Source organism: Lithobates pipiens, unplaced genomic scaffold (assembly GCF_037356315.1).
Source record: "Lithobates pipiens isolate NorthernLeopardFrog02 unplaced genomic scaffold, aLitPip1_a1.2 Scaffold_28, whole genome shotgun sequence".
NCBI lineage: Eukaryota > Metazoa > Chordata > Amphibia > Anura > Ranidae > Lithobates > Lithobates pipiens.
In genome coordinates this window covers 197,454,661-197,469,786 of record NW_027507789.1, presented here as the reverse complement: position 1 = coordinate 197,469,786, position 15,126 = coordinate 197,454,661, and the positions used below count along the sequence as shown (strand labels likewise).

General features: G+C 42.8%; 1 protein-coding gene across 4 annotated transcripts in view; it reads right to left on the bottom strand.

Moving 5' to 3' along the window:
- Positions 1–1,240: 1,240 nt before the first annotated feature.
- Positions 1,241–15,126, bottom strand: part of FAM217B (family with sequence similarity 217 member B) — a 29,193-nt gene continuing 15,307 nt past the window's right edge. For all 4 annotated transcript variants that reach the window (XM_077460261.1, XM_077460263.1, XM_077460262.1 and 1 more), the window contains 2 exons: positions 13,819–13,889; positions 1,241–8,222 (listed from right to left, as the gene is read on the bottom strand). In XM_077460261.1, coding sequence (XP_077316387.1) covers positions 7,073–8,222; positions 13,819–13,889 — 1,221 coding nt within the window. In that variant the 3' untranslated portion in view covers positions 1,241–7,072. The remainder of the gene's footprint in view (positions 8,223–13,818; positions 13,890–15,126) is intronic.

Below are 15,126 nucleotides of genomic sequence, written 5' to 3'. Positions count from 1 at the left end.
CATCACATGAAAACAAAAAACTTGTCCAGTTACCCTTTTTATTTTTTTATTCAAATTGATAAAATATCTTATTTTAAATATTTACGTGCCTGATTTTTGTTTAACAATTAAATAAAAATATAAAATATCATGCAGGTTTTCATATCATTGAAAAGCTTTACATGCAGCTTAATGAAAAAAAAAAAAAAAAATCCTTTTTCTTTCACTGAAAAATAGGTTCAAATTTAAAATACTTTAAAGGTAAATTTATAAAGCAGAGAATATGATTTTCACCAAACATTCAATGCAGGTGTATCTTCCTGGTGCACATTACAGAGATTGATTTACCTGCAGTGAATGTCTGGTAAATGGCACATTCACTGCTTTCTAAATATATCCCTTTGGTCAACTATATAGAGTGCAAGGATTTTAACAAACTTAATAAACCGCTCGAGCCCAACTATTGAAGCAAGTCTTAAAGTTATACTAAACCTTTATTTAATTGTTTTTGGAACAAATATATATGCTTTTTTTTTTTTCCTTTAACCTCTTTTCGTCTCGAAAGACCAGTTCCAAAGCTGCTGACACCCCTACCTGTTTGTGGGTATTTTTCTTATTTTTCAATGCATTCCTGGCAGATATATATATATATATATATATATATATATATATATATATATATATCTTCTAGTGCAGTATATTAAAGGACATTGCCAGGGATGCCTGTGTCCTCGTACACACGGTCGGACATTCTGATGGAAAATATTATCGATCGGACCATGTTGTCGGATAATCCGACTGTGTGTGGGCTCCATCGGACTGTTTCCATCGGAATATCCGACGGACAAAGTTTTAGAGCTGGGCTATAAAACTTTCCGACAACATGATCCGAGCGGACTTTGTCTGATTGTGTGTAGAGAATTCCGATCGGACAATGTGCCACGCATGCTCAGATCAAATTCCTACACCAAAGCTATTGGCTACTAGCCTGAACGTAGTCCCATCGTAATGAAATAACGTCATCACGTTCAGAACGATCGGATTTTCCGACAACTTTGTCCGACCGCATGTATGCAACATCGGTTTCGGACAAAATCCGACGGATTTTGTTGTCAGAATGTCCGAACGTGTATACAAGAGCTATGATTTGAACTCAGGATCTGTGCAGACATAGATGACCAACAGAGGGCTTATTGCAGTAACAGAGGCTGAACACTCTCAGCAAACCTGTAAACTGAAGACTTGAAGACCATTGCTGTGGTTGGAATTAAAAGAAATATGATTTTATTTTCGGCAGCTACAAAAATTTATGGCTAAAGACATTTTTAGGAATAGTAAATGACAACATGGTTAACATGGTTTGTGCAGTAATAAATAAAACAAAGTTGGAGTTTTGCCTTCAGTTGGCCTTAGACATTATAATAAAAAGTCAAATGTCAAACAATGTGATCTTCAAGCAATGTCTCGTCCCATGCGGGAACATTACTTGTTATCTAGGGAATCTGAACGAAGAAGAAGCTCCAGATCCGAGCACTTCAAGTGGATAGACTTATTACAAAATTGGCTGCCAAAAGCGTGAGCAAGCTGCAGATGCCTGAAGTAATAATGAGGAGGTATATTACATTTTGACCTAAGAAGAGAAAAAGGACAAGAGAGCTCCATTCTCTGTAATATGGGAGATGGATTTTATCTTGTACTTTGCCCATAGTGGAGGGTCAGAAAGTGTATGAAAGTGCTGTAGTAGGGAGTTATTCCAGAGCTGGATATATGGGGAAAAAGTGAGTTGATCCCTTTCCTCCAGGCCAAGCCCCAAATTCAAGGCTTTGATTGTGGTCAACATTGAGGGAGTAAGTGGGTATGGAACCTTAGACCTCTGTATAGAAACAGTTGCAAGGCCTCCAAGGAGCCCAAAATTGGCACCTCCTGCATGGTACAGGAATTAGTAACCTTTGGCTGCAACCACCAGTGGGCCATTACTAGCTGCGAAGCCAAATAGCATTTGTGACTGTCAGGAAAAGCCATTCCACAATATAATATAAGGTAGGCCACAATAACGTGGTAATCTTATAACATGGGGTCTAAGAATGAAGAGAATAACCTATTTAGTTGCAGGAAAAAAAAAATTGGGTTCCATTGTGGTGAAAAAGGTAGGTGAATTCGGGAAGTACTTCCATCTTCAAGAGATTAATTTGCCCTAGCAGCTTGCCCCACGCCTTCAGCTTAACCTTAACCTCTTGCATCACAGGCAGTAAACTGAGAGCAATAAAATCTGAGGTTTTATGGGAAACTATTGGTAACATTACTTGTTAACAGGGAAAATCCAATTAAATTTTTCTATTGAGGTCGATTGGCTTGATGTAGTCAGCAGAGCTCAGAAGGTACCCTATGAGCGTGGCTAGACCAAATTCAACAATCCTCTGTTTATGCATACGTTTGGAGGTAGATTCATTAATTTTAAGAAAATTTGACACAGTGTATAGGAACAAATTATTTAGCATGACCACATGGAAAAATTCATGGGCATATATTAGGCATGAGAACTATCTGCAGTACAACTATTAACAAACATTAATAAATATATAGGATGTACACACCTGAACAGATTGCTCTATGAAAAAACTAAAGCTTTATCTCAAGCTGCAGGTTGCCAAAATATGCTTTGTTTAAAAAGGTGCGTTTTTCCATCTGCTTCTCTTTTAGTCCCTTTACAAGCTTTTCTGCAAATGTTATAAAAATATATTTAGTAGAAAGACAGAAATATGAAAAAATATGACAGAACTTGGAGAAATCTCTATTTTATTCAACTGTAAAATAGCCCTCTAAATCTCAAATTTGCTTGGCTCTTTAAGCAAACCTGTCATATGGATAAAGTTGTTCAAGGAAAAGAAAACCCTAAAAGTAGGTAACAAAAGGTGGTTGCACATACTATACATAATTTTATCTTCCAGAGCATCTCAGGAGCTCCTGTGGTGTAGCCTCATATTCAATGGTAGCCTCTAGTTTAGAAGTCGGAGGTCTGCCATACCTCTGGTTCCTCTCAAAACAATAGAGAAGCAAGCATTGTAAGGGGCTGTGGCCCAGCTCCAAGTTTCACTTTGTGAAGTATTTTCCTACTAGGTTCCAGGTTCAGGGGTCTATCAAGGTGTTCTGGAAGACATACCAAGGTATATGTAAGCAGCCCTAAGGATCTACTTTTGGGCTTTTTCAGTCGCTTGGAAAACTTTATAAAAGTTGACACGTGTACTTTTAAAAGGACATTCACCATAACAAAAAAAATGGGCGGCCAGTGCCGACCCCATACTGAAAATTCTGCTTACCTAGTTATCTCTGGTTTTAATCATTTCTGACTAAAGCCAAAGTTGGCTCGTTCAGATGGAAATGGCCGACTTTCGGTGTGTGTGTACTGTTCTCTGTTCTACAGAAGCCATTCTAACCAGCTTCTGTCGAGTGGCCATGCTGGAAAACCAGCATTCGATCAGTGCTTGCAACCAATGGCTGCGAATATTGGTCAGTAAATTCTGGAGGGGTAGGGGTCTCCCCCCCACTGTCAGAATACAATAGAACAGTGGGGGAGATCCCAGCACCACACATCGCTTGTTTTAATGCAAGGACCTGTCAGGTTTTGTTCATTCAACCAGTTAGCTGAAAAACCTTCATCCTTTATAACCACTTAAACAGTTTATTTTGCTAATGATATGTTTCAAAACTAGACTTCATGAACTAAATAATGCATATAGGTGTTGTCGTTTGAACTAATGCAGGACATACACTTCCATTTTATTCTGATATGATAAAGTAATAAATCACTTATGCACCAAGCGCTTTGCTTCCTGTGCATATTCACTGTGGTTTGAGGTGCCATTATATTTTTCAACACAAAATTAAATTTTTAGCCCTATGCCAGCTGGTGTCAATTTTAAAGCCTAAATTTAGTAATTTATTTTTTTTTAAATCAAGGAACAAGGGGCAGCACTTACAATCAATGCAATGAGTCCCTTGTGCTACTGGCTGCGAATTTAGTTGAAATCTTCATTCTTCTGACCCTTCCCTATCCCCGCAGTGCTAACCTTCCAGAGAGGCAGACCTTTTATTCAACTGCTCGCTCTCCATCCATACAGTGCTATTTATTCATGGAAATTATAGTAAAATTTCTGTGAATGGAAAAAGGGCGCACATAGTCCGCAATCTTGATGAGCGACAGGTCCCTCAGTTCGTATTAACCACGACAGCGCCAGAAGATTATTGTTGCGGGAATAGGGAAGATCAGAGGACTGAAGATTTCAACTAATTTCACAGCCAGCAGCATATGGGACATTTTGCGGTGATTGTAAGTACTGTCCTTTGTGCTGATTAAAGTTGTAAATCTCAAACATGAGATATGATCAAAGCATATCCGTCTATAGTGTGTTCTGGTCTCAATCCAGAGCACTACGTGTAATTTCTCTCTGCTACCTCTTTCCTCTGCTATCTGTATAAAGTCACTTCTGACAAGTTTTACTGACACCAAGAGGAAAAAGGTGACAGGGGAGGGAGCTCCAACACAGCCTGTGATTGACATGCTCAGCTATGTTCCTGTGTGCTGTGTGAAGGCAAGTGTCCCTTTCCTCCAAACAGCTCTCAGAGCCTTTCTCATTGAGCTCAACAGAGTAACTTCAGCTTCCTACACCCTGCTTTCTGAAAGCTCAGACAAGCTGTCAAATTCTGCACTTTGAATGGGTGTAGAGAAGAGAGGACTGCAGATAAACAGGTACAACATATGTAGGAGGATTTAATCTCTGCATCACCTGAGGCCAGTTACTTTTCTGCGTATATATGCAAGGATGTATATCCACCTTCAAGAATAAGTTCACCCTTTGTAACATGTTACACCCACCCAACCACATCATTCATTCAGCGTTCTGTGAAAACTACACATTCTTTGCAGCTGTCGGCTTGTAGTTCTCAAACTATTAGGGCGCTGTTGAGCACTCTAGCGGTTTATGGAGTCTTCTTGTCAGAGTGTATCTGCCAGCCATACGAGGTACGAGCAGACAGCTTACACAAATTGTCTGCAGGCTCATAGTTAAAAAAAAATTTAAAAAAATGCACATTTATTTACCCACAAAAAGATGTGCATTTAATTAATTTTTTTTTACAAAAAGTGAACTCATCCTTTTAAAAAAAACCTTATCCTTTCAAAAAAAATGCTTTGACTAAACATAGGCTTTACATTGGAGCTGGCCTGACCTAAACAGTTCCTAAGATAACAACATTAGAATGCATGCAAGTACCTGGGTTAGTCTTTAAATTGATCCCTTTCTGGATCCCATGCTCAGGTATTAAAGTGATTGTAAAGGCTCATTTAAAAAAAAATAAAAACATGTTATACTTACCTCCTCTTCTTGGGTCCCTCTTTGATGCTCCTAGCCCCTCCCTCCTTTGAGTGCCCCCTCAGCCAACAGCTTGCTACAGGGGTCACCCAAGCTGAGTCAGAGCTCCGTGTATCCATTCAGACAAGGAGCCCCGACCTGGCCAGCCCCTCCTCTCTCTCCTGATTGGCTGACTGACTTTGATTGACTGCCATGGGAGCCAAAAAGCACAGCTGCTCTGTATCAGCCAATCAGGTGGAGTGTTCTGGATGGCTGAGAGGATTGTGGACATTGCTGGAGAGAGAAGGAGCTCAGGTAGGTAATTGGGGGGTGCTGGGGAGGCTGCTACATACAGAAGGTTTTTTATCTTAATGCATAGAATGCATCAAAGGGGTTGTAAAGTAATTTATTTTTTAAATAACAAACATGTTATACTTACCTCCACTGTGCAGCTCGTTTTGCACAGAGTGGCCCCGAACCTGGTCTTCTGGGGTCCCTCGGCAGCTGTCTCTGCTTCCTCCTGCAAGTACTTTTCACATTTATGTGAGCTCCCTCACATGGAGAGAAGCACCTACAGGCGCACTCCCGTAATAAAGGCGTAATAACCGCTCGCTGTATCACACGGCCCCGCCCCCCCCGGCACGCCGCGCCATTGGATGTGATTGACAGCAGCGTGAGCCAATGGCTGCGCTGCTTTCAATTCATCCACTCCAGCCAATCAGCGGCCAGGCTGAGTGGCGAAGAGGATGTCGGAGGCGAGCACGGGACTTTAGAGGGGTCAGGTAAATTAAAATGGGTGGACTGGGGGGCGCCGGCACTGTGAGATGTTTTTTCACCTTAATGCATAGAATGCATTAAAGGTGAAAAAATATTTACCTTTACAACCCCTTTAAGATAAAAAAAAAAAAAAACTTCTGCCTTTACAACTCCTTTAAATCAGGCCTCAATATCTATTCATATCAATGCCCACTCTCATGCCTGTCAACAATCAAATGCCAAAACTTCAAACAGGCATTATTGGTTATGGCATTTAAAGTGGTTGTAAACCCTTACAACCAACTTTGACCTACAGGTAAGCCTAGATTAAGGCTTACCTGTAGGTCCAAGAAATATCTCCTAAACCTATACAGTTTAGGATATATTTACCCAAAGACAGCCACTGCTGTCTACGGCGCATGTGCCGTAGACAGTGGCGCGCAGGCGCACTGGGCAGGCCGCAGATCGAGGCGATATGCCGTGAGTGTCGGCTCCCGTGCGCATGCGCGGGAGCGAAGTCACCGCTGCTCCGGCGAATCACAACGCCGGAGCAGCGAGACCCAGAAGTCAGTCCGGGATCCATGGCAGCGGCGGACATGAAGACAGAGGACTGCTTTGGGGGCTTCGTTCTCAGGTAAGTTATTCATAATGAGCTAATATGCTATGCATACTAGCTCATTATGCCTTTGCCTTGCAGGGTGTGTTTTTTTATTTTTTATTTTTTTTAGCCTTTACTTCTTTAACAGTCAAATGAGGCTTTATACTGAGAGGGACAGGATCCCAAAGGAGCTCTAAAAAATGAGTTTTAATACTAAAAGTTACAGAGCTTGCACTTTTGGAATTTTTTTAGGCCACATTCAAATTGGAGTATGTGACATGTATCGGTTTGTAAGGCAAACCCAGCAGAGCAATATTTTTTCTTAAAAAATAACATTTATATCAGACCTGTGCTGTCAGGCACTACACTCATATCTGACACAAGTCATTTTTCACTTCATTTTATAGGAAGGTGAGTGACTGGGGTTTCCATTTCTTTTTGCTATGCTATAATCTGTATCTAACAGAGCTGCTGGTTGACAATTAGTTTTTTTCAATTTATATGACTTTGCCTGCTTTGGAGTACTCAGCGAATAGTTAGAGAGAGCACTCTGTTTCTGAGGTCTAAGGTTACCACTATTGTTCATCTTTGAACCACTTCCGGATGCCGTGTCCTTAGTTTGCTGGTAATTTAGTGCAGATTTTTTCTTTGTGCCAACTTTCACATCCTGAGTCTGTTTGAACACAGATGTAGGGACATCCACTAATCCAGGAACTTTTGATGGGCTTTTACGAGAACATGTTGGACCACAGTTCTCATGATGGGAATTTTTTGTGTAGGAACTTTTCTCTTGTGCACAAGTCAATTTAAAAACATTACCCTGGTTGGAATTCTGTTTGGTGGGTGACGGACTGTGCCAAGACTTACTCTTTCCTAAAAATTTCCCATTACGACAAAAGCCAGGTGCAGTTTGAGGCCTAGATTTAGTCATTTTTGCTTTTTCGGCCTGCACAGTTTGCAGCTGTAACCATTCAAGCTGAAGAAGACGGTCGACATATCGGTCTAAAAACCCAGGTGTTGCTTGCAGTGCGTTTTTTCCTTCCTTGTTTAGAAATTCAGAGACATCACTAAGGTTCCACGAGTTGTAAGGAGGAGGAAGAAAATCTGGATAATCATAATCTTTGCCCTTGGGTTGTAAGTAATGACTAAAGTAACCTGGACTGATCTCTTCAGCACGTAGATTGAGCTCTGGAGGTGAAAGAGGGGAGGGTGGGATGGGAAGTCTTTCTGAATCGGAAAGGTCACTGGCACTATCCTCGTCTTCTTTTGTGAGCTTAACCAGTTCCAAGTCCAAAAATAGTTTTTCCATAGATTCCTTTTCATGTGGAAAGCAGGTCACATTCTTCCTGGATGACTTGTCAAAGATGGGATATGATATATGTTGTGCATTTAAATAACCCGGTTGCAGCATGTTAATATCTGAACCTTTTTTATGATCATGTAATCCATTATATAGAACCAAGCCATCAGTAAGAAACTGTTCACTGCGATTACATTCCAGAAATGACTCCTTTTTCTGCACTTTACTTTTATTTTGTGCCCTGTGGGGGAAAAAAAACAAAACAAAACACAGCAATGCACAATAATCTAAAACACATCAAACTTATAATTCAATCTGCAACTTAAAAATGTCCTTTAAAGCCCAGCACCAGCCATATTTTTTTAATTTTGGTTAGAGCGAGAAAGACTTATGCCACGTACACACGATCGGAATTCTCGTCGGAAAAAGCTCTGATGGTTTTCCCGACGGAATTCAGACGGAATTCGGCTCAAGCTGTCTTGCCTACACACAGTCACATCAAATTCCGATCATTTATAAACGCGGTGACGTACAACACGTACGACGTGACTAGAAAAAGGAAGTTCAATAGCCAGTAATAGTAATAGCTTCTGTCTCGTAGTTGAATCTGAGCATGCGTGATTTTTGGCGTGTCGGAATTGCATACACACGATCGGAATTACCGATAGAAAGTTTTTCCGTCGGGAAAATTGAGAACATGCTATCAATTTTTGGCTGGCGGAAATTCGGACAGCTAAATTCCGATGGAGCATACACACGATCGCATTTTCCGATGAAAAGCTCTCATCTGTCTTTTTCTGGCCGGAATTCCGATCGTGTGTACGCGGCATTAGAATCTCTAGGCATTTTTTCTTTTGTGTGTATCCACTGGGTAAAGATTATCCCTATAATTTTTCTCCTGGCAATGCCTTGATCCACAGGGTCCAACTGAGACAAGAAGTGAGGGGAAATCCCTCCCTAAGAATACAGATAGCAGTAAAAGCCCAGGCGATAAAGATTCATTCTATCTGAAACAAATAATTTTGGACTGGAGTTGGGGTTTAAGATACACAATTCTTAAAACTTTTAGACTAGAAAGGCAGGCAGCAGAGAGTAGTGGCAATATCTGTGTATAAGCAAGGCCCATGCTCCCTGATGATTGCCAACTCTAGAAGTAACTTAGTGTGGTGCATGTCAGACCAATGTAGAGAGACCTCTGCAGGCACACAGACAGCAGTGGTTCTCTCTGCAACCTGCCGCCTAAAGCTGGCCACACAATAATTTGTTTTAGCGGGTTGAATTGAACAAAAAATTACCTGACTCCTCCATCCACATATTTGAGGTAGATGGGGGAATCACTCCTGCTGTGCTTTTGTGTTCTGACAGTGGGGAGGCTTCCCTGCAATCAGAACACACTGATCTGTGTTGTTGGATATAACTGGTGGCAAAAACCCAATCCAGACACTGGCGACTGAGATAGTCCTCCTCCCAGTTGTCCATACTCAGTATGTGCACTGCATTTAGGGCCAGAACACGATGCTCCACATGACACTCCACCCAGAATCAGTGACACTTCCAGGGCCACCATGGAGCTGTTGATGCCACCCTGGATGTTGATGTAAGCCATGGTGGCATTGTATGACTGCACTCGGTTTGGGTGACCCATGCGAAGCACTGTCTAATCACAAAAAGAGAGAGAGAGAGAGAGAGAGAGAGAGAGAGAGAGAGAGAGACACACACACACACAGAGACACACAGACTGCTCCAAGTTCCAAAATATTGTTAGATTGTTAGGAAGATTGAACACCTGCAGAGATTAGCACCCCTTTAATGCCGGGTGCTCCATCACAACCCCCCCCCCAAAAAAAAAGCTGGCATCAGAGGTGGTAATTCTGCCAACTGAGGGGAAGAAATTACTTCCCCAGAAGAAGGAAGAAAACCCACCAAAGAATCAATGCCTTGGTTGGGGCGACACAGACAAAATGTGAAGGTCAGAGATCCTGGAAGTCTTTTCCACTTGGTCAAGATCTCCTGCTTGCAGAGGTCGGGTGTGATGTTAGGCATAGGGAACCACTTCAAATCAAGCCACCATGAGGCCTAGTATTCACCTTTAAAACCGAATGGGCCCCATTCACAAGGACATGAGGCGAAGGACGAGTAGCTGCAACTTCTGGAGTTTCTCCCAGGGAGAAAGACCTTGGCCCCTGACATATCCAGCAGAAGTCCCAAGTATTCCAGATGCAAGAAGGGAATCAGGCCGAGGACCTGCTCAAGATCCTTGAGGGTTTTGGTCGTAATGGACAAGTTGTGCTCCAAATCTGATGCTCACGGGTACAGATTATCTAGGTACCCCACAATTGGGATCCACTGCAAATGAAAGGGCCAATAAAAAGGGGCCAGGGCCTTGGTAAAGGCTCATGGAGCCATAGCCAGGCCAAAAAGAAGAACTATAATGCAATTCCCCCACAGCAAACCAAAGAAAGCTCTGATGGTAGTGGCAAATGGGGATGTGAAACTAGGCTTCTTTGATGTCGATTGAGGCCAGAAGGTCCCCTTGGTGTAAGGAAGTAATGACTGAGCATACTGACTCCATGCATAACTTGCGCTCATTCAGGAAAGGGTTCAGTGACGATACAGCAACAAGGACTGAAATTCTGTCTTATAGCCGGAAGAAGCAACCTTCAAAACCCAGCTGTCTAAAAAGTGAGCAAGCCAGAGATCTGAAAACAAAAAGAAGGTGTCCTGCCCCCCTGAGGTGTTGAGGTGTGGGTGCACCTTCATGCAAAATTGGTCTTTTCTGCCGACATGGGGTTCTTGGGCTGCCAAGAACATTTGTTGTCAAGGAAGGCAGCAAGTTTGGTGACCTTGTTCTTGGAGGGGGATGACCTCTAGCCTCAAAAATGGCGCATATGAGCAGAAAAGAAAGGATCCACCTTGCAATGAGAGTCCTTTGGCTTCCTTGCCTGAGGGAGGAAGGCACTCTTCCCTTCAGTGATATTTTCAATGTTGTCCAGGGAAGAGCTGAACAGGTGTTCACCCGTGGAGGGCATTTCCATAAGCACCTTCTTAGAAGTCTGGTAGGCCAACCAACACTTAAGCCAGAGGAGACACTGCAAGACCACTGCGGGGAGGTCATATGGGAGACCACTTGGGCAGAGTCCATGGCTGAGTTTCACAAGTATTGGAGCCCCTGGATCAGTCGATCTGCTAGTTGCAACACACGAGGGGGAATCTTTCTCCATAGCCAGCTCTTGATGTAAGAACTTGGTTTACTCAGTCAGTCTGGAAAATCATGGTTGAAGCCAGGACTGGACAGATCAAGGTCCTAGAGGTCGTATATAGCAATTATACAATTTTTATTTTTTTTTATTCAAAGGGGCCCAAAAGAAAGGAGCTTCCTCTGAAGGTATAATGGTAGCATTGTTCATAACAAACGCTTCCTCAAAAAGTGAGAGCAGACCAAAAACTGCATGGGTAAGAATGGCTTGGCTACATGGGTACCCTGCCCATGGGGGGCCTTTGCTTCTTTTTTGCCGCCCACCCGCTGTGACTTGCTGACATGTGATAGCAGATAGGGGGCAACCCCCCCAATGGATCACTCACCCTCCCAAAGGACCGGCACCTGCTGCTGGCGATGGCTTCTGAACAGCACTACTGTGCAGAGAAGTAACCCAGGACAGCAGCAGCCCAGCACCTTGAGCAGATCAGCTGTGTGCTCAAAAAAGTGAAAAGTGCAGCTCTGAGCCTGGAGGATCAGCGATCTGCCTGTGTCCACATGCAGCCAAGATGGCACCTGAAGCAGTGATTGAGGAAGGAGCTGCCCCATGCCTGCCCCAGCACCAGCTGATAGGGAGAACAGCACGAGAGAGGTAAGAAAATGGAGCCCACGGTCTGCCCCCTTAGTTGGGGCCGACCACATCCACTGTGCTGTGTCAATCTCCTGTGAGGAAAAGTGGAAAAGGAGAAGCCGCAGCACAGCTCACGTGCTGTGACACTGTAGAGTGAGAGACACAAATCCTATGTCTCAGCTCACTGTGTCCCAGTTAGGAGAGGTAGTCAGGAAAAGCACTTCCAGGGGCCACGGAATACCTATAGTGCAGACCAATTCACCCCATCCCCACACAAGAGACATATTCACAGCCCTGAGGGCAAACCTCAGACTTGTAGCTCTCCAAAAAGGATCTTCAGGTGGGGGAATGAAGCACCGTTAATCCTATGCCGATCTGGGTGTTGTTAGCCCATGTGTGGAGCCACGGCGGAAGAACCTGGTCCAACTGTCATATGCATCCATACGCATGGTCGAGCCCCTGACGTTTGCTCTGTAAACATAGAGCTGTTGCAGATGAACCCCTAAAACTAAATCCTGGGTTGTAGATAGGGGGTTGGCCACCACCGGAGGGCTGCTGTCTAGGTGTGCTTTTTAGTTTAAGTTGCACTGGCGTTCTGCTCCTGAAGATGTTGGTAACAAACCCATCCACAAAGAAGTCTCCTGTGTCCTTCAATGAACAATAGAGAAAAGTGAACACTATGATGCACGTAAATCAGAGCATCAGCACTACGGCTATCTGGCCCGACTGCAACGTACACCAACCTCTGTGTTGTAATGTAGCATCTGTTGTGAATTAGCCCTTAAGGTTTAAACTTACTTGAAGTATAACTGTTTTGGGCAGAGTGGGGATGGATCAGAACACCTTTTTAAATTAGGTTTTTATTGCGGCCTATGCCCCCATTAGAGAGATTCACCCTTCATACAGTATTTTTCCTATGTGCCATTATCAATAAAATTAAAAGAAAATCCCAAATTTTGGGTTGTCCCCAGAACAAAAATTGTCAGATATCTTCCATATCTTCCAAAGAGGACTAGTTCTGGTGACCCAAAGCTTCCAAAGGGATTACCTTAATTTGTAGGGATTTTCTAGAACCCTTCCTAATGCCGCGTACACACGACCGGACTTTCCGGCAGACTAGGTCCGACGGTCTTCCCGACTGACTTTTGGCGGTGTTCTGGCGGACTTTCCGAACTAACGGACTTGGCCACACATGAACGGACTAAGTCCATTCGTTTTGAACGTGATGACGTAAAAGGGACTAAACAAGGAAGTTCAATAGCCAGTAGCCAATAGCTTCCCTTGCGTCGGATTTGGTCCATCGGACCAGCACATAGACGATTGGTTTTCCCGGTTTTAGTCCATTGGAATGGAGTCCGTCGGTATGATTTGAAACATGTTCTATTTGTAGGTCTGTTGGATTTTTTTTTTGAAAAACGATCGGACTAGCCCACACACGATCGGATTGTCCGATGGACTAATCCCTTCGGATCTAGTCTGCCAGAAAGTCCAGTCGTGTGTACGCGGCATCACTCTAAATATATATATGTGTGTGTGTGTGTGTGTGTGTGTGTGTGTTTTGCCCATAGTTCTACTTTAATATAGCATCTATTACTCCTGCTACTTAACAAGACATTATTTTAGGCTGCTTCAGTAAACATGGCGCACCGGGGTCTTCTTTCTCACTAACACTATATGCAATTGTGTATGATAAAGGAGGAAACAAATGTTTTGGTTCCTATTGCAATTAACATTGTTATAGCTGTCCATCATAGTTCACACTACAGAAAGTACCAATTCATTTTAAGACATTATTGTCAAGGGCCAGTGCACCAGGGTTGTAATGTAGCATAGTCTGAAGAAACAAATCTCCAGTTACAATACATAAACTGCTGAAACAAATTGCTTCGTAGCCTGTCTTTCATAAATATAATATGAAATAGGTAATGAAAGCCTCATTGCTGTGCGGTCAACAGTGAAGTAACAGGACATCAGACACCGGGAGGGAGAGATTAAGTGTAACAAATCTACCCTATTGGCTGCTGAGGATTATCGGGGTAAATTTTCTCATTCAAGGAATGTTTCAGTGGTGGCTGGGACACCTAAGAAAAGTAAAACAAGGTATTAGTACAACATAAAATGTATGTCCTGCTACACAATCAAAATAAATCTACTATGAAAAACACTTATGCCACGTACAGACGATCGGACATTCCAACAACAAAACCGTGGATTTTTTTCCAACGGATGTCGGCTCAAACTTGTCTTGCATACACACGGTCACACAAACGTTGTCGGAAATTCCGAACGTCAAGAACGTACAACACGTACAATGAGCCAAGAAAAATGAAGTTCAATGGCCAGTGCGGCTCTTCTGCTTGATTCTGAGCATGCGTGGACTTTTGTGCTTCGGAATTGTGTACACACGCTCGGACTTTCCGACAACAAGTCTTCTTGTCGGAAAATTTGAGAACCAGCTCTCAAACAGTTGTTGTTGGAAATTCCGACAGCAAATGTCCGATGGAGCATACACACGATTGGAATTTCTGATAACAAGCTCACATCCAACATTTGTTGTCGGAAATTCCGATCGTGTACACGCGGCATTAGGCTCCATGCACACTGGACGTTAAAAAAAACTTTATAAAAATGGCAATAGCTTTGCAGTAGCGTTGTCTTTCAAAGTTTTTGCAATAGTGCTCATTAGCATCTTTCCACGTTGGCTTTTTTTGCGTTTTTTTTTCAATGGATTAAAAACGTTAAAAACCGCTAGTGAGCTACTCTTTTGAGTGCTTGGTGTTTTTTGTGGTCAGAAAAATGACTCCTGAACGCGATTTTATGGCGTTCAGAAAACAGCCCATAAACTCCACTGCTGATAAACACCAAAAAACGTCCATGTCTGCATGGACACATAGAATAACATAGGGGGGAGTTTATGGGCTGTTAAAAAAAAACAAAAAAACAAAACAAAAAAAACGGCCAAACTCCAACAAACGGCCATTTATGAGCTTCAGTGTGCATGGAACCTTAACCAGTGAAACAAAACATGCAAAGAAATGTGTGCAACAATCAACAGTTAAGCTGCACAATTCTGGCCAAAATGAGAATCACAATTTTTTTTTGCTTAGAATAAAAAATGGAAAATTTATATCAAATACTTACCGTAATTTTCCTTTCCTGATGGACTCCATGGCAGCCTACGTATGGGTTAATCCCGCCTCTCATACCTCATAGGACCCCACTCCCACAAATCTTTGCTTCTAGCCAGAGACTGTGTTACGTAATTTAGCCTACTCCAGCAAATGGGAGGGAACTCCTGCTGCCATGGAGTCCATCAGG